At 38.3% G+C, this 27,746-nt stretch overlaps 2 protein-coding genes across 2 annotated transcripts; one reads left to right on the forward strand and one right to left on the reverse strand.

Annotated features, from left to right (window-relative positions):
* The first annotated feature begins 847 nt into the window (after positions 1-847).
* On the forward strand, positions 848-18,896 carry rab40c (RAB40c, member RAS oncogene family). Its single transcript, XM_026202563.1, has 6 exons — positions 848-2,110; positions 10,415-10,475; positions 12,562-12,622; positions 12,919-12,996; positions 14,996-15,218; positions 16,401-18,896. Exons 1-6 carry the CDS (start codon positions 1,969-1,971, stop codon positions 16,673-16,675), a joined length of 840 nt encoding a protein of 279 aa, XP_026058348.1. The 5' UTR covers positions 848-1,968; the 3' UTR covers positions 16,676-18,896.
* Positions 18,897-19,419: 523 nt separating this feature from the next.
* On the reverse strand, positions 19,420-27,284 carry tmc5 (transmembrane channel like 5). The gene is made up of 18 exons (XM_026202549.1): positions 27,186-27,284; positions 26,623-26,828; positions 25,842-25,944; positions 25,684-25,753; positions 25,324-25,578; positions 24,045-24,187; positions 23,566-23,713; positions 23,337-23,492; positions 23,092-23,261; positions 22,913-22,988; positions 22,726-22,823; positions 21,689-21,784; positions 21,520-21,595; positions 21,306-21,439; positions 20,518-20,691; positions 20,315-20,393; positions 20,118-20,201; positions 19,420-19,663 (listed from the first exon to the last, which is right to left on the reverse strand). The coding sequence occupies exons 2-18, from the start codon at positions 26,711-26,713 to the stop codon at positions 19,601-19,603; spliced, it is 2,016 nt and encodes a 671-aa protein (XP_026058334.1). The 5' UTR covers positions 26,714-26,828; positions 27,186-27,284; the 3' UTR covers positions 19,420-19,600.
* Positions 27,285-27,746: the final 462 nt, after the last annotated feature.

Consider the following 27,746-nt stretch of genomic DNA (forward strand, 5'->3'; position numbering starts at 1 on the left):
ACAACAGACTGACAAAAATAAATAGAATTAGTAGTACCAACTGTCCCTCAGCTTAAACAGATACGTAATTATAAATAAAAGATGTTTGGCCATATAAATCACCTGTCTTTATATACACACTGAGACCAAATGAATCTAGATAGCCGCTAGCATGTGGCAACATTACTTGGCACATTTTAAATATAAATAAGTATAAGTATAAATGTTGATGTATGAAACATTTATACAAAATGCACACAAAGATTTTCCCCCCCGTAATGAATGTCTTGCTTAGTATATTTGAAACATTTTGTCTTAATTATATTTTTAAATAATATCCATCCATCCTCTTTAGTAGGGTTATTGGTATTTATTAATTAATAATCATTTAAATTCCTTTGTTAATTTTGTTAAAATATTTTAATTATACCAGATATTAAATCATTTATTTTCATCAATTTTCACTTTGTTTCAAAATATTTAAATTAAAGTAAGTATATAAATATAAACTTATAGTAAATATTTTCTTTCCTTAAACTTGTCATCCAATTATTAATTATAATTTTATTATAATTTATTTTACATTTATATAAATATTTGTATTATAGTATACTTATATTAACTACTTTATTAGCATCTGTTTGTGTTTCCCTGTTTGCACTTTTACTGTGTGTATTGATCCTGATGCATGTAAAAATAAACAGTAGTTTGATGGCCAAATAGACTGTTGTCTAGGTAGGGAACTGTAGTCACAGCCTGTGTGTGTGTGTGTGTGTGTGTGTGTGTGTGTGTGTGTGTGTGTGTGTGTGTGTGTGTGTGTGTGTGTGTGCGTGCATGTGTGCGCGCGCGCGTGTGTGTTTGTAGGGGGAGCTACTAGTTCAGTCAGTCAGTGCGCAGCAGAGGTGAAAGCTCAGCGTGACAGTGTGTGTGTGTGTGATCTCTCTCTCCTGCGTGAGAGAACATGGGACATATTTGGATATCCGAGAGCAATAATATCCAGCGGCTCGGATTATCGTTTAATCCCTTACCTTCCGCGCCTCGTCCCAGAACCGCCTGATAACGCCCAGAGATTACACCAAAAAATTACACCAATCTTTGCTGTTCAGAGGAAAACAGAAGAGGAGCCATGATTTGTGTCAGACGCGCTAGCATCGGCTGCTCAAGCTAACTGAAGCGCGACTGTGGGAATCTTCTTTTTGTCCGCCCAAAGTTTCTTTCTCACATTTCAACAGGAATATACTGTAACTGTGAGGAGTTTATACTGGACTAGAGAATTATGGTGTAAAGTCGACGTTATGCGCCTGTTGTTGACTCGCTTGGCTCATAGCTAACTGTTAGTAGCGCTAGCCGATTACTCCGTCTGAACAACGGCGCGTCTTTAATGTGTTTTAATTAGTTTTACAATAACAAATATACGTTCTTATTAGTAATATTGACATAATCGCGCAGGTGGTTACTAGATAACATTGTAATGAGATTATTTCTTTGTGTTGACAGCTTTGCAGGCGCATGCTAACAATGCACTAGCTCGATAGCTGAATTGCTTTTCTGTTATAGCAATAACTTGCCACGATGAAATATATGTTTTGGTAAAGAAAAATTCAGAACTTTACGTGTGTTCTTTTAATTTTTGTATCATTAACGATCATTTGAGCTTGTGTGAAGACATGTAACGTAAACAACCTAACTGTTCAGTTTGAAAGTCACTGAAGGATTTGGACATTGATATTATGTTAAGACTGGAAGAATCAATACGGCTGGGCATTTTAAATATTAAACACTTATAGATCTGGACTTGAAGGGTGGGATATAGTTTGTTTTTGGTGTGTCCGCGGATTTGGCCTTACGCCCTTTCAAACATAGACCTGACACCAGAGCCTCAGTGACCCCGTAGCTCTGGAGAAGTCAGGATCCATCTTTGGCATTAGAGAGGGACACACACAGTTGTCTCCTGTTCTTTGCTCTGACTCTGGCTCTATGTGAGCAGTTATGGGCACCCAGGGCAGCCCTGTGAAGAGCTACGACTACCTGCTCAAGTTCCTTCTGGTGGGAGACAGTGATGTGGGAAAAGGAGAGATCCTGGACAGCCTTCAAGATGGATCTGCTGAGTCTCCATATGCCTACAGCAGCGGTGAGTTAGTCAGCACTTTCCAGACATCTTCACGCAGAACACGAATAACACATCCTTCAGTCAGAATGATCTCACATCAGGGCCGTTGGTCTGTAAGCTAGGGCTGCAGGATTAATCGCATGCGATTGTAATGTGCATTTTGTTAGTAAAGCCGGTTCTGTGATCAGCAGTAAATCATCAGTAAATCACATGCTTTCAGAAGGAGCAGTATTTACTAAACAGATTCGAAGTTCCCTGACAAGTTACGCAAAAAAAAAAATCTAATTAAATAAGAGAAATCATTCGTGATAATGACAGCTGTTTGCATAGCTTCTCTGTGAACTGCGGCTCTGTAGTAAATGCTGCTCCATCTGAAAGCATGTTAAAATATCACATTTAGTAAAATATAGTGCTGTCAAACGATTAATCGCATCCAAAATAAAAGTTTTTTTATACATATGTCTGTGTATGTTATGTATATAATAAATACAAACTTATTCCGTATTTATTTCTAAAATATCTGCATGTATTTACAAGTTTTTTATATTCATATAATTTATATTATATATAAATATTTAATGTATAAACATATACATAACATAGACATAATAAATATACACAGTACACATACACATATTATGTAAACAAAAACATTTATTTTGGATGTGATTAATCGCGATTAATCATTTGACAGCACTAAATATTTTGAGTATTAAAGGGATAGTTCACCCAAAAATGATAATTATGTCATTAATGACTCACCCTCATGTCGTTCCAAACCCCTAAGACCTCCTTTTATCTTCGGAACACAGTTTAAGATATTTTAGATTTAGTCCGAGAGCTCTCAGTCCCTCCATTGAAACTGTGTGTACAGTTTACTGTTCATGTCCAGAAAGGTAAGAAAAACATCTTTAAAGTAGTCCATGTGACATCAGAGGGTCGGTTAGAATTTGTTGAAGCATCGAAAATACATTTTGGTCCAAAAATAACAAAAAGTGTCAGCCACATTAAAAAAGTTAACAGCTTAAGTCATTTGTGGATTAATGCTTATTGGAGACGAGAACCATTTTTAACGATTCAGTTCGTTTTGGTGAACTGGTTCAAAAAGATCCTGTAAAATCGAATGGTTCATTCGCAAACCAGATATCACTACACTTGAACGTGCTCACAACAAACGTACATACGTTTTCATTGGAGGGACAGAAAGCTTTCGGACTAAATCTAAAATATCTTAAACTGTGTTCCGAAGATGAACGGAGGTTCCACATGTTTGGAATGACATGAGGGTGAGTCGTTAATGACATAATTAAAAATTTTGGGTGAACTATCCTTTTAAGTGAGCATGGATGCTGTAAGCAGACGACCGCGTGCCTCCCATTTTCAGTCAGTAGGCTTCAAAAGCATCATTGGACATGCGCAGGCTGTGTGAAGAAGCCCGTTGCTACTCGAACCTGTACAATCCCTCAGTAAAACAATATAAAGACAGCTAGATGTGCAATAATTCTGGGCATTTGTTTGTTCACATGTTTGTTGCGGAGCAGAGTATCAGCGTGCGCTTTCGGTAGTATAAATACAAGTAGGCCGCGTCCGCACTGTCCATTTAAGTTTCTGGATTGCGCATTCGGAAAGTATAACACATGCTTTACACAGAATAAGGCACGCAACATATTTCATAGTATTCTACGCAGTGATAAAGCCATTGCATTATAAATATACTTTAATGAAATTTATAATAAGAACTCATAAACCATATATTGTCGTAGTCCTGTGTTTATTAGTCATGTTGAATGAATGAAAGAAGTTAAATCTTCTGTTTATCCAGCTACTGCTGGGTTTCTTCTAGGGATGGGCGTTTTCTGCAAATATCACATTTGAATACTTGAGCTCACAAAAAAACTAATATTCGAGTATTTGTTTATTTAAAATAAGTTTAAGGAGACCTTATTTTTCAGCAACATTTATTGTTCCGTCATTTTTGAACAAGCTTACACACAATAAGCTTAAAAATTTCGTGTTTAAAAAATCGTGTTTTGTAGCTGAAAACTTTGAACAATGCGTGCAAACAAACAAAAGTGCAGATTAAAAGCAAAAAAAAAAAAGTGACCAAAGAAAAACGTAAAGCAGCCTGCAGCAATTAGGCTTTTAGCTTACACTTAACTTTGAAACTGTCAGCAAATCTTTCTTGCTTTTTTTTTTCTATTGTTTTACATGTTAGCAATAAGGCCGGCAGCGTAGAAAATGTGCTCTGACGGCACAGACGTTGGCGGGACTCACAAATAACGGTGTGCTAAGCGAATAAGTTTTGTGAAGCGCTTCGTGTTTTCGTTTCACCACTGAATGGGATCCTCATCTGGTGGAATACATTGCTCAAACAAGAACTGTTCCCACTCGTCTCGGCTGGACTCTCTGTAATCATCGCTGAAGAACTGGCTCATCCTTTTCCGACGAGTGGCCATTACACTTCATCGTTGGTGGTGGTGGTGGCTTCATCCGCACCACTCGCATCAAGGAAAATGTTCTGATGATGTTAAAAAAAGTTTTTTTTTTCTTACTTCTCTCATGTTTTCATCGAGAAACCTGAGATGTTTGTGCCGAGGGTCTAGGGTGGATGCGAGAAGAGGAGTTTTCACTGCATTCTCCAAGTTAGCAGTGTTTATACATTGCTTGAGATGCCGCAACAATGTTCTTGAATTCCATCACTTTCTGTGATTCTCCACAGCATGTTTGAAGTACTGGAAAAGACTGCAGTTCTTATTCATTCATTAATCATTTTTTGCTTGCATACATTTTCAGATATGCCGTGGAGAATCACATAAAGTCACCAATTAGATTTTATTGTGGCCTATTTTTTTATGGCAAGCAAAAATATAGCGAAATATAGAGTATCATTTTTATTTATCAAATAATTAGAGCAGAACGAATATTCGAATGTTCGACTATCCGTGCACACCCTTATTTTCTTCTGCGAGGCGTATTTGGCGTTTCAACACGAGAGCGCCCTCTTTACTGCTGATCACAGAATTGGCTTCACTGAAAAAATATACGACAGTCGCATATTTTATCGAATCGCGATTTTGTTTCCATTTCAATTAATCATGCAGCCCTACTGTGAGCCATTCATACAGTTTTGATGTTAACAGGTTTACCAAATAACACGGTCAATATTATTCTATTGTATATGGTGAGTAATTCTGCAGTGCCATATTGTTGCTGTGAGTGACTTACAGGAGGTGGAAACAGCTGATAATAGTTTATTATTTGGTTAGTCTATTACAGGAGTGTGTAATGTTTCCTTTTGTCCATTTAGATCGTTATATAAAAGTTGAACTATTTCTGCGCAGTAGATGCATGAAATACACTTTGTGTGTGTTAGAAGAGATCCGATAATCGGTTTGAAAGATTTTTCACTTTTATTTATTAGTCAGGATTGTACAAGGTGTTTTGGGGGAGTGTTCCAGTGTAGCGCTCTCCCTCAGGATACAAAACTCACAAAGTAAATGTAACTAAGAAGTGTGCTTGTGTATATGTTTTCATTGAACAGGTCATTGCAGCACACCTTCAATACCGGTTTTAAGCACAAGCTTTTTTGATTTGATTTATTTCACAGCTTTCCTTTTACTGTAATGAGATCATCCATGCTCTGTCATGAGGCTGAAGCCAGTGAGGTGATAGACCAATTATAGACCGATATGCATTTCATATCCAAATGAGCCTTGTGTGTGCAAGCGTATAGGAGCTGAGTTGCTCTTATTCTGTCCCTTTTCATACATAAAGGCTGCTGTTCATCTCGTCGGTTAAAACTATTAGGGAACAGTGTGTGTTTTATGGGTGTGAGAGATCTCACAGTGATGGCTCTTCTCTGAGATCTCCTAAGGGAGCTTGCTGGTCCAGCTTCAAACGAGTTGCCTTGAACAGTCACTCAAAATCAACACAGATGGATCCACGAGCTGTCAGTAGATTCAGCGATGGTGAATTACACTGCAGGCATATATATTTCCCAGGGGGAGATGCTGTCCTGACGTGCTCAGATGGTTTAAATGTGGAAAGGCGTTTTTGAAATGAATTATACATGGGGTGTGTAGAGAAACTGGCAGTGTGCATTGTGGAATATTAAAGCCTGCTTGATAGAAAAGTGTCATTTTTTTGGTTTAAAATTCATCTCATTATATAAAACTGCTTTTAGCACATGGACATATGGTTGGTGTTAAGGGTCTAGACTGGCAAGCTAATAGGTCATGGGTTCAAATCCCATAAGGGATGATGCCCTTGAGCATGGCATTTAACCCCAGTTTGCCTCAAGGGGACTGTCCCTATAAGTGTACTGTAACTTGCTTTAGATAAACGCATCAAATAGATAACAAATTTCATTTTTGATTTCTTGAGCTCAGATAAGCTTTGATAAACTGCCTTATGCTGTTAAGTGGTTTTAGTTTTTGGGATCTGTATTCATCTAAATTGGATCTTTGGTGTTTACTCTGATTGATTTGTCTTTGTGCTGGCTGAGTGGACATCTGTTAATATTTAGTGTAAAGTTGCAGATGCAGACTTCTTGGCTGCTAGTGATCCACAGATAGATTTGGCACAAACAAGTACAGTGGTAACAACATGACCAGAGAGTGTTTTCTCTTTAGACATACTTTTCCTTTCCTTACTTATCTGTTCTGTTGTGACTGGGTCATGGAGGTGTTTGACCGTTAAAAAGGAGGAGATGTATATACTTTACCATATCCTCTTTGCTTTGTTTGGTTAAATATAGCTGGCAGGATTTTGAAACATTTTAAAGTCATTAACAAGACCATTAGAAACCAGAAATTCCATTTGTCCTTTTCACCTTATGTCATGGTTATCACTTAGTATATATTATTGGACATTTGTGGTTCATAATCATAAGGATGGGTCATGGTGGTTGACCTCAAACAAACAGTTGATAAGTAGGTGTGGCACGATACCATTTTTCAGAACCGATCCCAATCTGATACCAGAAGTTCTGAGTACCAGCTCAGTTTTTTTTTTATATTAGTGTAGAATTTCTATACCTCAGTTTGTGTTGTTGACACACAATCTACTGGGCAGAGTGAGAGAGAAATTGCAAAATTGTGGATAGGAGTGTGTTCAACCAAATTCCCTTTATGGGTTCGACTCGACCCATCGCTGTATGACATGAAAGCACTGCATGCTTTCGAATCGCTCTCGCCGTACTTTGATATCCGATTGGTCTGCACACTGCTGCTTCAAATCAAACACACCTCATCTCACAGCTGGTCTATTTTTACTAGGCAAGTTCGGAATACTACTGGCCTCTTACCTCTTATTTTATTTTCAGTCAGATATTTTTGAGCCCAGTATTGTTGATGTCGACACCGATAGCTCTAAACTAGACTAAACTAAATGTATCTTTTAAAGGGGTCATATTTTCTTAATGATATTAATTTTGTGTATTTGGTGTAATTGCGTTTGTGCATTTTAAGGTTAAAAAAAAAAAATTCCTCAATGCATCGTTTTTTACAAAGCTCATCAGTCTGAAAAGCGAGGTGTGCTCTGATTGGCTAGCTATCCAGTGCGTTGTGATTGGCCGAATGCCTCAAGCATATGACAGAAATGGTATGTTAACAGCAGTATCAAAAGTATCTATATTTATGGATCAATCCGGCCATCCCTGTATTGACGGCACACTTACGCTCCCATCCGCATGTAAACATCATTGCCGTGGAAGTTCTTCATTGTGAGTTAAACGGACACAAAGTTTGCAATTTGTAATGGAATATTGACTGGTTTTGCTCAAGTTCGCTGACAAATTTTCAATCAAAGTCACAGCAGAACTGTGTCTCTGAGCACAACAGCAGTGTTTTGATTCTGAATTAATCCGTTTTCTGAACTTATCAGGTGATCCATTTATTCAGTAACCCACTCATAAAGACAGTAGTCATTTGCCGTTTTAATAAGTGACTAATGTCACCTGTTTGACCCCTTGTGATTTTGCTGGTATGATAATATGAAAGGCTCTGATACGGAATGGGACAAAGCAGTTATTCACATCCCATGCACAGAATGATGCACTTGAATCTAGGGCTGTGTGATTTGTGGAAAATATCGAATTGCTTTTTTTTTTTTTTTTTTTGACATTTCGATTTGCTTAGCAATTTTAATTTAGCAAAATCAAGCTTCTGCTTCATAGAGACGTGTGGTGCGGAGCTGCGCGAGTATAAACAAGCATTACAAGACAGTGCCAAAAGTTCCCCCCCGCCCCATTATAGTTATAGTCACAGTTTTCAATATTTCTTTAACTAAAATGAGGCCTAAAATCAGCCTTGCAGCTAAACCTCAGACAGAGTTACTCTGAATGTTTTATTTTTAGCAAAACCTTCAAGTCCTCAAAAAGACTTCATTATGACACTGCTCTCATTGTGTTGAATTTTTAGTGGAAAGCGGATTTCCACAGTTCTTCACCCTCTGATGAATGATGAAGTGGTGATCAGATGTGGAAGTCAGAGTCATGTTGTGTGCTGTTTAAACACTAACACAAGCTCCTGTTGAAAGCAGGGTCTCAGTGAAACCAGCTTTTCTACCTTTCTCAGCCTCAGGCATGTTTGTTTCATTGCTCTCGTGTGCTCGCAGTCTTTGAATTTACTCTCAAACTCAGACGCACCCTGTTCAAGCTTCTCAGCGTAGCTGGGCATATTGCAATTCACACCATCTATACATGTTATGAATAAACCAAATGATGAGACACGAAGACATCATGCTCTGAAAGCAAAGGCCTCCTGCTATGAAAAACATTGCTACATTCTCCTGTTGAAAATATTTTTTGTTTCCTCTGTCCACTGATAATAGGCTGTTGAAATCAAATGAAACATGCCCGAACATGTCACTGTCCACTTGATCCTTCTCCCGTGTCCTCAAGTCTTGCTGGAGCTTTCACTTCCAAGCTCTTCCTCAAAACTAGCCGCTTCAGGATGTCTTTTCTCAGCATGGCTGGGAAATCTCGGCCTGAGGCCTGTGCTGGAATCTGAGATGATAATTACACCATACTGCCCTTGTCAGGCTGCGTAGCCGAGCCATCTGCCCATAAAAATACCCAGAACGAAGGAGGAGGGATGCTAGAGGAACGAAATGCGATGCGCCTTCGGCTTGATGTGCTGCCCTGCTTAAGAGCACAGCTTTTGCAGGATCGAGAGCAGCAGAGAGTCAGACCCCGTGGTTCTTTTTAGGTGTGCGTTATTTTCCCTCGTTACATTCTCTTGTAGATGTTTAATAATGGAGGACTGAAGAAACCTATGGGATCAGAAGCAGCCGACATTCGCCTGACAGGAGATCTCCCGCTGCCTGTCTAACTGAGCGCGAGAGCAGACTCTCCTTCAGACATGTTCCCTTTCAGAGTCATCAAAGCTTTACGAAGTATCTTAAAGATGAATGTCGCTTCTTTCCCCTTCCTTTACTCTCTTTAAAGCCTCTGCCGTAGAGATGCACGATTTATCAAAGTAGTGAAAAACTGATAACTGGATCTTTTTAATTTCTATTAATATTAGTTAATTTTCTGCTGTAATGCTGAGCAATGAATTGAAAAAAATAAATGAAATCGTGACTTGACCAGTTGCTGTCAACAAAAGAGGACTTTGTTTTTGCCTCTAATCACAGAGGAAGAAAGCTGATGTACCAGAGGAAGCAATGGCCAAAACCACTCTCATTATGATGAATAAACTCTCCCCGACTACTCCAGGCTGGCGACGAGTCCATGTCCATGTTGTCAGCATTATATATAATCAAATTTATCAAGTGTGCAAAAAGATGATCTACTGAGACAAGGACTCATGGCATGGTGAATATTACAGACACAGGCCTGTATGAAAAGAGACGCAGTGAGCCTTTGTTAGAGACAGAGCTGGCTATTAAATTACAAAACCATTTTGAATGCTGCAGAAATGCAGATATTGCCATTCAGTTGATGGAGACCGTACTGTGTTTAGTTTTTCACTTTATGAATGATAAATGCAGATAAGCAGTCATAGTAATCGCCTTATTGGAAGCGTCCTGGTCACATTTCAGCTATGATAGCATTAAGTAACTGCAGATTGGTTGCAGCTGTCAAGCTTTCCACTGAATGTGCTCAGTCATTATCAAGATGGGCATTTCAGCTTTAGTGCCTTCTAATGAAAGGAAGAATTGGCTGAGAATTAAATTAGCCAGTACACCAAATGCAATCATGGTGACGGCCGAAGCTTTTGGAGTTCCTGATCTTGTCTAGAGTGTTTTCTTTTCAGTAGCTATCTGATGGCAGACAGACAGGTACGGGTCTTATCTAAGTGTTCTCTGTCTCTCATTCTGCAGGAATCGACTATAAGACCACCACGATCCTGTTGGATGGGCGGAGAGTGAAACTAGAGCTTTGGTAAGTGGATCTTGTTGTTTCCCTCAACACTGTACAATGCATCACACGTTAAGTTGTGTTATAATCAGGCTCCTTTTCCACAGACAGCTCACTGTCTTCTCATCGCAATGGAAATTAACAATGAAAATCTCATGGTGAAATAAAAATAATATATATTAATATATAATATTTATAATAGTATTATTAGTAGTAGTATTGTTATTAATCAAAATATTAAAAAATATATAAATAGCTAAAATATTTAACACATTATTTGTAAAGGCTCAAATAAATGTTAGATTTATGTTCTAAATCTCTCCTAAATGTAAATCTTATTATAAAATTAAGTTTCCACAATATAATACTTTAAAGATTGGCTGTTATAAACTTTCTTGAGAGTTTTATATAAACACACATTAAGACATCACTTACTGGTTAAGCAAAATATAATGAATGTACATGCTAATAGAGTGCATATATTTAGCAAAATGCTCTTCTCTAGACTTTTCTCTCGTGAACTAGCGAGCTGTGGACACTGAATGACTTTCCTGAGGTAAATGTGACTTGGCTGAAACACTGATTGAGTGATAATGGGATGCGATACATTCCAATTAGTTCTTTCGATGTTCAGTTATGTCTTTTTTTTGTACTATAAGCAGTAGTACTCCGCTGCCAACTTAAAAAATAAATCCTGAAAAAATGGAAAGAATTTGAAAGTTTTGACACATTTCTTTTAAAATAATCAAAAAATGTTTAGTATGTACATTACACACACACATACGTATACATATTAATTTTTTTTTGTATGATTACATAAAATACACAATTGCGGCTCATAAATCATCAAAGAAAACATTCCATTAACTGAAGGAGGCTAAGAAATCTGGAGCCCACTCTGTGTTATACAGCCATAAAAGCATTTAGCCACTTCCCCAGAGAGAAAGTAAAGTTTCCTTGTCAGGAAGGCATTGGAGTATAAGACCGCAGAATTACACATTATGAAGACAAACAACAAGCTCATTAGCATTAACACACAGTGTGGTAAATGCCTGAGGAGCAATTCTCCAAACACTTGAGGAAATTACCATTGTCTACTGTAATGTGCTGGGCTATATAATGTAATGGAGCTTCTTACTGCATATTCCTTGTAGAGTATCTCCAGAGGGCTTTAATCTCAACCTACATCTATCTTTGCTAATGCATGTTTCAGATCCAAGTTATATCTGATGAGCTCTCTGATGTGATTCTGGAAGTGCACCACTAAACATCTTTCTCTTAGAGTGGGTTCAGTCCCACATCTTTAGAAATGCATCTGCCACTTTGGACTTTTTTATGCAGATTTATTAACACTTTCCACCTCATTACGACTAGCTTAACTGTGTGAGAAAGTTCTCACAGATAGAGAGTGTAGGCAGCTGGAAAGGTTATTTGGGCGCAGACGTGTCACAGTGGAAAACTCGTTTTTCTAGTCTGTGACACCAACACAAGTGCCTGAGTCATCTTGTATTTGGGTTAACGCTAAACTCTGTACTGCACTGTGTCCAAAACAGTGTCGATTTCAAGCTCCAAGTAGTGAGCCGCCTTTCTATTTACTGCCTACATAGGCAGCTGCCTTTTAAGGGATCATTGTAACTAAAATAGAACCTCTTAAGTGACCGATTTGGAACGCTTTTCATGGGCATTAACTCTCAGTGCTACACCTTTAGTGCTGAAGCATGGAGCATTAGTTTGATGTTAGCATGTTGTTAAGTTAATGCTATGCTCTTAAAAGCATAGGAAATGGATAGCACACAAATAACTATGTTTAAGATTTTCTCATAATCATCTGCCATGCTGGATGTATTTCTCACAGAGCTAGTCTCAGTGCATTCTGGTTTTGCCGCCTTTGCTAAGAAATTAATTGTGGCCAAAAGAAGGTCACTTGAAAGGCTGCAAAATTTTGATGCCCACCTTTTAGAACAGCTTTCACATTATAAATGCTCTAATGATGCCTTAAAATACCATCTATGTAGGAAGCTCACTGTTTTGGAACAGAGCTCATGTGTCAAGCTTAACTGACGTAGTGTTTACAGGCTGTTTGTCTTGACTTGTCTCTGTTTGCTTTTAGGGACACCTCGGGGCAAGGCAGGTTCTGCACCATTTTCAGGTCATACTCCAGGGGAGCGCAGGTAAAAAAAAAAAAGGCACTTTAAGTCTTCGAGCTTCACCGTTTGTTCTTGCTTGGAGGATTAATGTTGTACTAAGTGCTTTGCTTAAGGCAAAAATGAACATGCATGACATACAGTTTATATACAGTTGGGTTCAAACGTCTGAATCCAAAAAAAGACGACAAATTCACAAGTGGTCTTGGAGGGTGTTGAAATGGTTTTGCAGAGTACAGTTGATGTGCAAGTGTTGTTAACATCCCTCCTCACTGCATGAACAGGATACCGGCTAACAATGCATGTTTGTTTGTCCTTTACAGGGGATCCTGTTGGTGTATGACATCACCAACCGCTGGTCTTTTGACGGGATAGACCGCTGGATCAGGGAGATTGATGAGGTAAAATGAATCCCCTCCTTATGATAACAGGAAGTGAGATCACTAATATACCCCTAGTCATGTGTGCTTTAAGCTTGAGACGGATAGATAGAAGTCCTCGCTTACTGCACATGTGTGTATTTGTAAAAGAATATTGTTCAAAGTTACAACAATTTAAAGCCAGACTCGTAATGTACAGTGTCACAGTGACTCTCCTTTCCTTTCCTTTCCTCCTCCTCTTCCTGTTGCTGTGTTTGATATCCAGAAAGGATGTCCTCTCTTATTACAGCCACCTAGCTTTCAGGCTACTCTGTTACGCTCTCTTCCTTCCTTGTTTGAGAATATTATGTGCTTGCAGATATTTAATGTGTGGATATCTGTGCTTGGGGAGTGTGTATTTGTTGCATGGCTGAAGATTTCTTCACACAGAGAGCTGCAGAAAGCACAAACCACACATGATAGAAAGAGAGAGCGTGTTGTATTAGTTGGCACCAGAGACATAAACTTGGGGACTTTTGACCTGCTTCGGGAAATATCAGAATACTTGAGGCTCTGCTTTGACTTTGCAGAATTGACTTGAGTCAGACTTAAGCTAATGATTCACAGCGAGTCATTTCATTCCAGAATGAGCTTTGACCTTGCTGAGCTTCAGAAGGGTGCATGGTGCAGGAAGCTTCAAATCAGTAAAAGGAGGAAACTTCTAAGGTCTCTAGCAGTCAGCTGATAAACATTTTTTAATTTAAGAGTGAGGCATTTTAGTTTATAGATATGTTTGCAAATTATTTACACTACCATTTAAAAGTTTGAGGTTGGGAAGATATTTTTTTGTTTTTCAAAGTCTCTTATGTTCACCAAGACTGCATTTGTTTGATCAGAAATACAGTAATACCAATAATATTGTGAAATATGATTACATTTTAAAATGTCTGTTGCCCATTTAAATTTATTATAACATGTAATTTATCTTCATTGTGACATGATGCTTCAGAAATCATTCTAATTTGCTGCTCGAGTAACATTTCTTATCGATGTTGACAACACCTGTGCTGTTTAATGTTTTTTGTGGAAAGTGGTACATTTTCAGGAGAGATCAAAAGAACAGCATTTATATGAAATGGAAATCTTTTTTTAACATTATACATGTCTTTACTTTCACTTTTGATGCATCCTCGCTATCAAAATATATATTAATCTATAAAAAAAAAGGGTAATGTAGAAATATTTAGAAATGCTGCCAATAAAACATTAATGGTAACTTTATTATTATACATCTGTGAGACGAAATAAAAAAAATTACTGAAACCTTGTTATTTGACTCATGTCTTTTCAAAAGTACAAAAGTTTTGACTTTTTAGCATAATTTCTGGTCCACTTTGCAGCTGATTCTGCCCGAACACCTTCACTTAGACCAGATGAGACTGAACAGCATTTAATGGAGCCATTTTTATATGGCATTTAGTCTTGAGTAATGGTGAACTGATATTAAAATTCTAACTGATAGCAATAAGCTGATAACAGGCCAGTAACCATGTACTTCTAACACACACACAATACAATAATGCAGTTATTATTTTAAATGTAGTCCTAAAAAGTAAATTCAGTAATTTTGTTTTAAATGCAAAAAAGTGAATTTAGGCAACATTATAATGCACAGTATGGAAAATTATTTGATATTCCTTTCTGAGATTTAAGTGTTAGATTAAATTATTAGTATTTTTAATGATTAAAGGAAAGAGCATAATTATGAAATATCCAATATCAACTAATAACTGATATACGTCTTTTGGAGCATTTGAGATTCAAGATGCAAAGAATAAGATGCGTGCGTGCATGCTGTTTTCTCTGTGGACTGGAGAAAGGCACAGATATGACCGGCCTCATTGAATAAATAAATGAGACAGGCCATCTGTGACACTGTTTGTGACAGTGACAGGACTGTGGATCTCCCTCGTTCTCATCTCTCTGGTCCTCCCATCCCCCCTTTTTTAACCCACTTTCTCGTCTCTCTGTCTTCCCTCAGCACGCACCTGGTGTACCCCGTATTCTTGTGGGTAACCGGCTGCACCTGGCGTTCAAGCGACAGGTCCCCACAGAACAGGCACGGGCATACGCAGAAAAGAACGGCATGACGTTTTTCGAAGTGAGTCCCCTCTGCAACTTCAACGTCATCGAGTCGTTTACAGAGCTGTCGCGCATCGTGCTGATGAGGCACGGCATGGAGAAGTTCTGGAGGCCCAACAGAGGTGAGGCTTCCTCCAGCATGTGTTCAATGACAGACAAATGCACCAACATCTCTTCACTTTGAAATCTATAAAAACTAAGTGACAAAAAGGTTGATTCTTTCTGCTATTTTAGAACGTAATCGCACAAACGCAGTGATGCAGGAAGACTGGCATGATCGGCATAGCTTTCCATTAGCATAGAAAACCACACTGTATGCCGTCCAGAGCCGTGTAATTAGAGGCAGAAGGCTTTCAGCATAGCTCTTCTTTCTCTGTCTGTTTCCACTATTATGTGGAATTTTCCCATGAGACCTCACAGTGCCTCAGATGAGCGGTTTAGCAGAAGCAGCATCCTGCAGTTCTGAGAACGGGAAGCACTCTCAACATGCCTTTTAAAATGGCAGCGATTTACACTCTTTATTGCTCTCCTCGGCTGTTCATGCAGAAGCAGAATACGTTTCTATTCCATTATCATTCAGAGGCCTGCGGTTTGGAAGAATTGTATACTTTTGTTCAGCAAAGGTGCTTTAAATTGATCAAAAGTTTTAGACATTTTATAATGTTACAAAAAAAACGGTAATGTTACAGAAGATTTATCCACTAAGATATTAAGCTGCGCAACTGTTTTTATAATCGCTAATACTGTAAAATGTTGCTTGGGCACCAAATCAGCATATTATAATTTATTACATTTTAAAATTTCACTATTCAATATTCACTATTATTATTATTATTATTATATTAATCATCAGATGAATGCAGCATTGGTGAGATATTTCTTTAAATGATATTGTCGGGACTCGTCTGTCCCCAGAAGCCATGCTGTTGTTTTTTTGATAAAGGTCTCAAACATCCTTCCCAGGGGTTTTCCATGTATATCACGTTCTAACACAATTAACTAATATTCCAATGTCAGGCTTCCCATGTGATTCTCATTTGCATTCGACTCCATTTGAAAAGAAATGCAGGCAGCGTGTTAACATCTGCTGAGGCAGTGCTGAATAATTCAAAACATTCTCATCACTTTTGGAAAGAGAATAAAAAAATAATCTCAGCATGCGGATGCATCACCGCTCCTGCTGAATCCCTGGAGTATCACATGCCTTTTCTTTATGGCTTCATTATGTAACTGTCCAGGACCGTTCTGATCGAATTGGTGTTGTAACTCAAGTGTGTGTGTGTTTTATCTTTGTGTCATTGCAGTATTCAGTCTGCAGGACTTGTGCTGCCGTGCCATTGTGTCCTGCACCCCTGTGCACCTAATCGATAAGCTGCCGCTTCCTGTGGCCATCAAGAGCCATCTGAAGTCATTCTCCATGGCCAACGGCATGAACGCCGTTATGATGCACGGACGGTCCTACTCGCTAGCCAACGCCGCTGGAGGCAGCAAAGGCAACAGCCTCAAACGCTCGAAATCCATCCGGCCGCCTCAGAGTCCGCCACAGAACTGCACCAGGAACAACTGTAAGATCTCCTAGCCTCTGGGCCCAGGGGCGGGGCCACCCCTCTCCCTCGCTTATATAACACTCAGGTGCACACGGACAAACACACGAGGAAATCAACACGGGCTGGGCCGATGGCACAACAGAGGTGTGGCACCTCCCGGTGTGGGGAGAGCAGGATGTGAACAAACACTTCCTGTGGCTACAGACGGCCGTATCTCTCCCCTCACACTGCTGCAGTAACAGTTGGTTCTTCACTCACAGATCGTGAATAAAAACAAACCCTTCATCAGACTCTGATTTTGTTGCAGTGAGCACTGGCAGCATGTTTCCTACTGTGTTAGCGCCCTCTGCTGGAGAATCCATGCAGGTCAAACCCTGCATTGGCTGAGAGGCCTCGTTTTGAAGTTGTCTTATGGGCTTATATTTCGCTTTGGTTCTGTTCTCATTTGCTCATACTCATTATCCTCAGTGCTCTGCATATGATGTTCCTCTTTTTTTGCTATTTGTAGGGGCCTGTTCTTCCTGCAAAAACTGAAGTACCTCGGTCACATGGTCTTGCATGCTTACCAACAATGAGAGGGGGCTGATGCAAAATGACTTGTAGTGCTTGCGTATAAACCGATGCATTAAAAATGTGATTTGCACTGCAAATTGGTGGTCTCTGAATTTGCCGGTCATTTGCACAATGACTTAATCAACAGAGTGACTGTTATTGAATGTGGACTGTGGGACCGCTAGGCTGAGAGCGACGGCACAAACATTTCCAGACTCCGACAGATTTTGAATGGTGTTTGATGAAATATTCGTCATTGGGTCAGAACTGTCTTCTCCTTAAACACGGATTACAGGAAATCTCTCCTCAGGGGACAGTATTGGAAAAGGGTTTTTTTTTTTGTCTCCGTTTCTCCTAACTTCCTCTTTTTTTTTTTTGTCCTGCATGTCAATAGTTTAACCTTATACTGTAATACTTGCCTTTCTTCTCATGTCTAGAGTTCAATACCACAACCGGCTTGCGGCCTGATTTTCTCCCTCAAACCCTGCATTTGCCACACCTTTCAGTACTTTCCCGTTACACTTTTCCGTCTAAAATGCTCAATGATTTCAAAGTCCACGTGTTCTACCAGTTTTCAGTGTTGTAGCATGAGTTCAAAAGTCAGGTCTTTGCTCGAAGCCCTTTTAATCTGCACATACAGCATGGTTTCTCTATAGATGTATATCAGAATGAAGGATAATAAATCCATTCAAGCTTGCTTCGACATATCAAGCACAAATCAAACGGTGATGTCACAAGTGGAATCTTCCGCACCTCCTTCCGCTTCCAGGTCTGATGAGCTGTGGTTGTTGAATGATGGATGCTCTTTATTTCGTCAAACTCTCCCCCGCAGTGTTTTTCCCCTCTCTCCTCCAGCCCTTCATCTCAGGGACGAGCCCCGGCCTCCAGCAGCAGACCTGCCCAATGAAGCCTGTTTAAAGTGTGCTGAGTGACCGGCTGCTAGCAGGAGGCCTTTAAACTTCTTCAGAGGGCTGTGAGCGCTTGTGTTTGACCTATACGCTATTTGCTACAGGCCTTTGCAGTCACTATAGCTGATAGAATGAACCTGGCACACATTGGTTGTGTGTTTTAGAGCAGTTGTGCGTATTGGTGTCCATCTGTTGGGTGACGTAAAAACTAAAGGGTCCAAAGAAGGTGTTATTGCCCCCCCACCCTCACCTTAATCTTTAAATCCTGAAAGGTTGTGGTTATAGAAATACTACAAAAAAAGTGTTATTTTGTTCCTTTTTGGGCATCTTCAGAATCCGTAGGTATTAGTTTAACCCTCTCACCTGAGAGCAAAGGTCGTTGTTCTCTGTAATATGCACATCATACACTCAAAAGGAATTCTCCCTCTCATCATTTTTTTTTTTTTTTTGTATTGTAAAGTGTTTTTCCTATTTGTAACGGAAGCCTCTGATTATATTTGAAAACAAACGCTCATGGTTTTTAAGTCGGGCAGTATGATGAGACCCTCCTGGAGTGGCCAAAGGGGCGGTTTCTTCTGTGTGAACGGGATCAAGGGAAATGTGATTTGGTGGAGCAGTGGGAACCCATTTGTAAACACTATTTTCCTTTGGTTGAAGCTAAAAGCTGCTAAATAACTTGCGTAATTATTATCAGAAGTTCTTGCAACAACTTTTTAAATTATTGATGTACAGTTCTTAGTGTATGAACAGCAACAACTTTTTCACAATAAAATTGATAATGTTGTCAGTAAAACAAAGCTTTGAGGTTCTTTGATTCCAACTTGCTCATCACAGCTGACACTTATTTCCATATTCAAATATTTATTTGTTGATATTTACACTGATAGCACTTTTATCGGAATACATTATAAAGGATGTATGCGTGTAAAACATCAGAATGTGTTGTGGGAAAAAAAACAATCAAATCACTATAGGTCAAATTTTTCACCTGGTAGTGTTTTTCTTACTTGTGAGGAAATTATGGAGCCTTGCATGTGACATGATGGGTGAAGAAAAAAAATCATTATTAATATCTGTTATTTTCTTTAAGTCTGCCATTTTTTAACAATTAAAAAATAAATGAAAAATAAACTACTACTAGGCCATGACTGACCTAAAACAAGGGAACAAATGAATACGGTGTGAGAGTGACTTGACTAAAACAATGGAATCAATTAATAAAACATGGCCACAAATAAATCTTGGGAACACATTCTTAATTTTATGGCCACACAATCTATTTTTATTTTCAAACACCATGTGCGAGGCACCACAGTAAACACACTGTCACTTACTAGACAAGCACAAAATGCCATTACTGCTGATGTTCTGAATCATTCCTCTTTGCATCCAGTAGAGATGATAGTTGGAATTTTACAAATAAGTTACAGATTAATGCAATATTTACAAAAAAAAAAAAAAGACATTTACAGATTGAAAATAACTGAAGAATGTGTTTCACATATTCAAGGGCAGTGTATTCGTCCAGTTTGGGTTGAAATGTGGTGTCTGGTCAAAGTCCTACAGGACAGAAATTAAGATAAGACTGATTAAAAGTGCTTTCAAATGAGCAAAATGAATTCACAATAACTTGAGCAGAACTGATCCAATGCGCAAGTTCAGTTTCAGCTTTATTCAAGATGTAATCTATTAATAAATGCTGTCTGTGCTTTTTTTTCCAGATTTTATAGGCCATCATAACACATGAGATGCATAAATCTAGCTCCGTCTATTAAGTGGTTGTGGTGTTTGAAGACTGTTTGTGCCTGGCAGTAGAGTATCATTGGTAGTTGTGCTATTCTGGGGTTTCTCTGAAGCCAGCTAAGGATTGTAGTGCCCTGAGTTGGACCGTATTTGGCTTAAATCTCCACAATCGCGATATGTTTATCTTTCTGGTGACTACATAATTTTACTAATGATAACTAGATGTAAAGAGGAAGAAGATGAGACCAGACAGAACATGAGAAGCACGCACCTGAGGTCTGTAAGATGCTATTTCCCTTCTCTCCTTCTGTAGATTTTGCAGTTTATTCAAGAGAAATGCTTTGTCCTTTCCTTCCTGACAGGCAGATGGAAGAATGGAGTCAGTGAGGTTAAAACTATTATCCAGATATAGATGACACTGAGGTGCGGTGGATGCTAAAGTGAGGTTGGTAAGATCCCGGCACTCACATTCACGATCTGCTCTCTCAGAGTCTTGATGAGCTGTTTCCGTCCCTGAGTGATTTGCCAGAGAAAATAAGTGATGACTCTGAAAGAAGACCGAAAGGAATGAGAAAAGATCAGAAAGTCTCAGATCCGCACAGAAAAATATGGGTGTAAAAATGGACCTTTCCTATGTGAATAGTTCACAGAACATCAGCTTGTGGACTTACAGGACGATGAGACTAATCAGGTAGTAGAAGAGTTCACTTCTCAGGATGTTCTCAAATATCCACCAGACCCAGTTACTTTCAGGGAAGTTCTGGATAGAATCAGTCCAATGGAAAATGGTTTGGAAAGGGGTGTCAAGACCCTGGAAGGGCCCACACTGATCTGAGGGCTTCAGACTGCAAGATATCATACAGGAGTCAGTTCACACAACACATTTGATGACCCATTACACTGCTATTGAATTGTTTTTCTATGTAAACTATGCACTAGTCCAGCGGTTCTCAACATTTTTGATGCCAAGGCCTTCTTGCATTTTTTCCATTCCTTTGCACTGTGCCTCATGTTTTAAAAATGTCCCTCGTGTCTTGTTTAAACAATACAACCTATGTTTTAACAGGCATGTTACTTTTTAACATTGCAAAATTACTTTTTCTTTTTTTACAGTTTTTAATGTATTCTTTCCATGAAGATACCCTTTCAAAACAACAAAATGAATACATTTTACATGGTATTTTTAAAAATGTCACTTGCCTAACAAAGTGTCCATCTAGTGCATGTTTACATAGACAAATGATTAAAAAAGCAGCACCGTGGAATGCAAAAACACTTTGCATTTATTTTATTAACTGGTGACGCTTTCTAGACTGTCATCTGAAAAGCAGCTTATTAAGAGCTCAATTTGAAAGTGTTAACACAGTACACAAAACTAATTGAAGCACTGAAGATATGTAACTTGGTATAAAGACATCTGGTGAATCAGAATTGAAAATGTCAAATGAAAGGGTCGCACCTCCACACTGTGTATGCTACCATGGATAGCACGCCCACAAACGAAGGGAAGAAGAGTAGGGCGATGAAGACCGTTTGTATCTGAGCGGCTCTGCCAGTGTGTTTGGGAGGCTGACAGTTCATACTCAGACTGATCTGAAACAGGAACCGTGAGACTAACAACATGCAATATCATCTTGACTGCAAGGACAAAGTGATGCAATAATGGTGTTTACCTTCTTCAAGTAAAAGATGATAAACAATTTTAGGACTTGCATTACAGGAAGTAGGGGGGAGAAGTAAATTCCAATCCTGGGCAGACAGGAAGAGAGATAAAAGAGACAGTGCAATCAGCTGGAAGGAATATCAAAGCATGGAGCCGAAGAGATGCAGATATTGACTTACCAAGCCAGAGTCTGAGCATAGATCAGATCAAGTACATTCCTAGCAATGTCAAACTCTGGGACGCCGAGACTCTGGATGCACATGGTTCCGATTACACTGTAGCAATTTTGAAAAAGTGAAATGAAAGTGAATCTATTGATTCTGTGTCATATGTAATTATTCTTCATATGGAAGAATCCACAGTATGCGAAAAGAACTGTAATGTAAACCATTTCCTTACATTTTTTATAAGTCTGTAAAAACACAATTTATAGTATAAACTATAAGGCAAATATATTATTTACAGTGTATGCCATCACTGAAAAGTTTGGGGTCAGTATTTAATATATATATATATATATATATATATATATATATATATATATATAGATTTTACATTTTAAACTAATTAATTTTATTCAGTAAGGATGCATTAAACTCCATTAAGCTGACATAGATATTTATGTTTATTTATTTATTTTTTAAATCAGTGCAGTTCTTACAAAAGAGAATTCTGGGTGTAAATACAGAACTACTAAGATGCACAGCTGTTTTAAACATAGATAATAACAATAACTACTTTAGGAGCACCAGGTCAGCATATTAAAATGATTACTGAAAGATTATGTGATGCTGAAGATTGCCATGATTGCTGCTAAAAATTAATCTTTGCCATTACAATAAAAATAAAATTAAAAAATATAGTAAACTCTATTCTAAAAATTCTAAAAGTTATTTTAAACACTGTCTTAACACTGTACTGTCTTACTCTATTTTGGGTTCATAATAAATGCAGCCTAAGAGCATTAGAGAATTTAAATTTTACAATTTCACCAACCCCAAACTTTGGAACAGTAGTGTATTTATTATTTGGAATCTGTAAAACAACACTAAAGCTGCTAAATATTTTCTAACTTTGGCAACAGATGGATTTATACTATTGGTTCTAGGTGGGAAGAGTTGCTTTTAGCAGCTGCCATTTTCCTTTTGGGATCAACTGGTTTTTGCAGACCTACTTCAACAGCCAAAATGTACCCGACTTCCTGCATTTGACTCACTTGCGTAGGAATTCCCCAAAGAAAATGCCAAGCAGACAGAATATGAAGTCAATCATCAGCAGTCGATACACGCTCTGCCCCACAAAGGTCTCCCAACACTTGAATAAAAAGATTACAATCGAGTAAAGAGACACATAATCAAGCTTTTCTAGTAACCCATGATAAAATGAACTCTTGGTGCACCTACTGAGATATTGTCAGGAACGAAATTCAGCCAATAAAAGCAAAGGATTCCAAGAACGGACATCTTTAAAACAACATTTCTAAAAACAGATAAGAACAATAAAGGTTAGGTCACCCGACATTATTAGCAATGGAAATCTGATGCTTCTGGTAATTTAGTGTTTAACTAAACAATGATCCCACCTAATGATGCTGATGTAGATCTTTGCGCGTGGGTTGGAGTAGCTCTCTATTTTGCTGATGAGAGAGTAGAGAAGAGGCACTATCAGGTTGATGAGCGACACGACCACAGGCAGAAGCAGAGTAGATGCCTCGGCCCTTAAATCATTTGGATTGTGATTGAAACTGAAGGCCTGCAGCAAAACATAAGCACAAGAGTGTGAAATGCATGCAAAATGTGAATGATACCACACTGTGAATGAACTTACCAGATCTGGATCTGTCCCCAGGAAGTAGATGCCTGCGCAGGAACCTAGGGCAAGTCCTAAAGAGAGCAGCCAGGCCAGTAGGTGGAGAGACAGATGCTTTATTCTGTCAGACAGAGACATTTTGTTTTTCTCCTGCAACCTTTCTGATAAGGACTCCTAGAGGACATGTGCAAAATGAGCCAATGGACACAGAAAAGGGATGACGTCTAGAAGATAAACAGGTATGAACCTTCAGCTGAATGGCGAGATTGTTCTTGTTGTACTGTATGGCTTTTTCATTGACAACGCTGAAATCCCAGCTGCACAGGAGACGCCATGCTCCTCCAGAGACAGGTCCTGTCTCTAACACGAAGTTCTTCTGAAAGGATCTGGACATGCTGAGGAGGAGCAAAAAGAAATCCAGATCTTTCTGCATTCCCTTCTGCCATTGAAATGGTAGCTTGTTGTATCATTCTTTATTTTTTATGAGTCCAAATATGCAAATTTTCCAACATCCACACATTTTAAGGGAAACAATCAGCCATTGACTTGAACATTCCATATTTCAAAGCGGCTTTCAAAAGGCAAATATTCCATATGTAAATTCTGGGAAATTGTGCAAATGCTAAACAGTGAACAAGAAGTCATTTAGCTACAAAAAAAACAAGCTTTGTATTGCTTCTACACTGTAAAAGCCATAGTAACCTACCATACTGTCGAATGTGTTACCTGTAAATAAGAGACACCCAACACAGCACCAGATATGCGGCTATGGTGAAAAAATAGGCCAACTGCATGTTGTAAGCTGGTTTGGATACGATCACTTCACCATTATAGCCACCATAGAACAAGACCGTCTGGTTGAAATAACCCTGTCAACAGAGATATTGGCATATTCTCCATATTCTAAAGCTTTAAATAAGCAAAGTTTTGTATAATGAACACTTGACAATTAGGATGATTTAATTAAATGAATACTTCGCTCAAAAATTGCTCTCAAGCCATCCAAGATGAGAGGTATTTAGCATGACATCAGTTGTTCACCAGTGGGTCCTCTGCAGTGAATGGGTGCCGTCAGAATGAGAGTCCAAACAGCTGATAAAAGCATCACAATAATCCACAAGTAATCAACACGACTCCAGTCCATCAATTAACATCTTGAGAAGTGAAAGCTAGGTGTTTGTAAGAAACAAATCGATCAAGACATTTTCAACTTCAAGTGTTGTTTCCAGCTAAAATACGAGTCCTCTGTTCATAACATTCCTTTCTCCAGTGAAAAAGTCATCTAGGAGATAAATATCCACAGATCAAGCACTGTTTACAAGCAAAATGTTCCTAACAAATATGTTGGAGGATGTTGATGTGAGAGGACAACAGGGGATGGACTTTTTCACTGGAGAAAGCATTATTATGGACTATGGTATTTTTGCCAGAAGTGACGGTTTAAAGGTAAAATGCCTTAATGATGTATTTGTTTTATACAAACACACAGCTTTTCTTATTACATTAATGGTGGACTGGAGTTGTGTGAATTTTTGTTTTTATCAGCTGTTTGGATGCTCATTCTGACGACACCCATTCACTTTAAAGGATTCATTGGTGAGCTAGTTATGCAATGGTAAATTTCTCCAAATCTGTTCCCACGAAGTAACAAGTTTATCTATATCTTGGATGGCCTGAGGGTGAGTACATTTTCAGCATACATTCAGGTTTTTGGGTGAACCGTTGCTTTAAGATTAGCTAATGCATTAATTAACATGCTATTAACAATATTTTTGCAGCATTTAGTACAGATTAAATATATATTTGAACATTTAAAGCTGTATAAATTAAGATTAAACAATTATGAGCAAGCATGAAATAACAACGAAAATGTATACAGTCATTTAGATTAATAAATAAATGCTTATTGTTAGTGCATGCTACTTAATGCACGGAATAATGTAAAGGAATTAAAGCTTATTGTAAAGTGTTAATTAGTATATTTGGACTCAGTAGAAGAACTCACCACCCCAGTGAGGAGCTCGAGTCCTCTGAACCCTGTGGTGCTGCTGATATTAGGTGCATGCACAATTTGTGGGATTGTGATGAAGCAGAAGTTGATGATGAGGGAGAAGAGGTTGAACTGCAACAGCCATTTAAGGAACAAGAAGTAGGAGAGGACAGAAGTGCCAAACCTGCTGCCAATCTCCTTCAGTGTGTCCTGCCATATAATCAAATGCTGCCTAGCTGATGCCAAGCTGGCACAAAATCTGCGGAAAGACTGAATTGGGGGCCTTATTAGACTTGAAATATCATGCAGCGCTTTTAAGAACGTCCAACTTACTAATGACAAATCTGAATTTAAAAACTGCATTTAACTTTGTACCCGAGACACCTGCTGACGACAGTCTGCAGTGAGGATGGTCTTTGAGAGTTTGACAGAGTTCACTCTGTTCCTGTTTAGACAAGTGCAAGTTCAAGTTTAGATAAAAGTTAGCATTGTCGGAAATGTTGCATAAATGTATAATTACAAAAGACGTTAACCTGACTGTTTTCCTCTCATTAAATGGCATAGGTAATGATCGTATGGCTTGAAATCTGGCTCCGGCTGACAGGTTAACCAGGTCAGAAACCAGTACATTTTTACCTGGGATCACAAGTATGTCTTTAGTTAGTTCACTTACTGTAGACATTCAAAATACTTGTACCTAGTCATTTATATTTGTATACAAAGTCATTTCTATTTGTATACAACATTCTTTCTAAAGACATGAATGCATTTATTCAGCAAGGACACATTTAACTGATCAAAAGTGACAGTGAAGACATGAATTCATGAATCTGTTCAAAGGTTTATATTTTAATTAAATACTGTTCTTTTAAACCTTGTATTCATAAAATAATCCTGAAAAAAAAATTTATCGTGATTTCCACACACACACACACACACACACACACAATTAAGCAGCACGACTGTTTCCAACAGTGATCATAATAAGAAACATTTTTATGTTTAATATATTTACATTCATTTTTTAAACTCCAAATCGGCATATTAGGATGAATTCTGAAGGATCATGTGACACTGAAGACTGGAGTAATGATGCTGAAAATACAGCTTTACCATCAAAGGAACGAATTATATTTTAAAGTATATTGTAATAATATTTTACAATTGATCCTTTTTTTACATTTTAATTTTAGAACAAATAAATGCAACCCTGGTGAGCAGTCATAGACTCAATGTTTTAACTTTCAAAAGCATAAAACCTCACCAACACCACCCAGCACTACAGCTACACATATTCTGTAAAACATGACTTACTGTTTTCAGCTTCCTGTCGGATTTCGTTCGCAGTTCGTCCCAGGTTTCCCAGAGCTGTGCCATGCTGTGGGAAGACACTCATCCTTCTCATCCTGCTGTTTTGATCATAGATTTGTCTTCCTTTTCTGGGAATTTAACTCCTTTTAAATCTTACATGTGTGTGGATATATTCCAGGAATTACAGACTGCCTGGTTTGCTGACCTCACTGGAGGAACAAGGAAGTCGTGGTTTAATTGTAGGATACAAGGTACAAGTGGGCTGTATCGCATTTTATCTTTGTGTCCTGTTGTCCGGGTGACAGGTTTCACCAACCAATACCAGGCAGGAGGAACTCTGTGGCCGGGTGTTGTATTACATTTTAAAAAGGTATTCATTAGTTATTTATTAACTGTCTTCCAAAGTGTCAGCAGCAATATAATGACGATACATCCTGAACAACTACTCTTGTTTATTTTTGATAGGATGAAAAATAAAAGAAATTCCATCATTCTTGGCAGAAAGTTGTAATTGTTGGTGTAACTGCGTAAGAAAACTTGTCTAAATCTGTCACATTGGGACTTACAGCTTTACCAATGATCTGTTCTTATTCCTGCTCCTCCATTACAAGGTTGATTTGTCATCCCCTTGTTTGCTTTTTGGGAATTTTACAATTTGATTGAGTTGATCTGTTGAAGTGCACAAAGTGTAATGTAAGACCCATATATAAGGCCCGTATATTTAACAGATGAGAGGCTAGGCCTTGTTTTGTCTCGTTTGTAATTTGTTCCTTAGGCAATACATTTTTAACTAATCTTTTTTAAAAGTCATGTGACGTCCAAAATGGAACACAAAAATATAATAAGCTATATTTACATTACATCTAGTCATTTAGCAGACACTTTTATCCAAAGCCACCTACAAATGAGGACAATGGAAGCAATCAAAAACAACAAGAGAGCAAAGATGTGCAAGTGCTATGTGTCTCAGTTAACGTAGCTCAGTACACAGCAACGTTTATTATTATTATTATTATATATAATTATTATAACACACAGAATAGAAAAAAATATATAGCAAGATAGTGTTAGAGGCCTTTTTTGTTGATTTTGTTGATTGTATAAAAACAAATGTTATGATATGGTAA

This window comes from Carassius auratus, chromosome 3 (assembly GCF_003368295.1).
Source record: "Carassius auratus strain Wakin chromosome 3, ASM336829v1, whole genome shotgun sequence".
NCBI classification, from domain to species: Eukaryota; Metazoa; Chordata; class Actinopteri; order Cypriniformes; family Cyprinidae; genus Carassius; species Carassius auratus.

Excerpts from the sequence above, each read along its gene's own strand:
- tmc5 (XM_026202549.1), bottom strand. The coding sequence starts at position 26,713 with ATGAGAAGGATGAGTGTCTTCCCACAGCATGGCACAGCTCTGGGAAAC. Across the intron at positions 25,579-25,683 it reads GTCGTCAGCAGGTGTCTCGG|TCTTTCCGCAGATTTTGTGC; the intron begins GTACAAAGTTAA and ends CCCCCAATTCAG. Across the intron at positions 20,692-21,305 it reads GTAGCATACACAGTGTGGAG|TCTGAAGCCCTCAGATCAGT; the intron begins GTGCGACCCTTT and ends GATATCTTGCAG.
- rab40c (XM_026202563.1), top strand. The coding sequence starts at position 1,969 with ATGGGCACCCAGGGCAGCCCTGTGAAGAGCTACGACTACCTGCTCAAG. Across the intron at positions 2,111-10,414 it reads TCCATATGCCTACAGCAGCG|GAATCGACTATAAGACCACC; the intron begins GTGAGTTAGTCA and ends CTCATTCTGCAG. Across the intron at positions 12,997-14,995 it reads GGATCAGGGAGATTGATGAG|CACGCACCTGGTGTACCCCG; the intron begins GTAAAATGAATC and ends GTCTTCCCTCAG.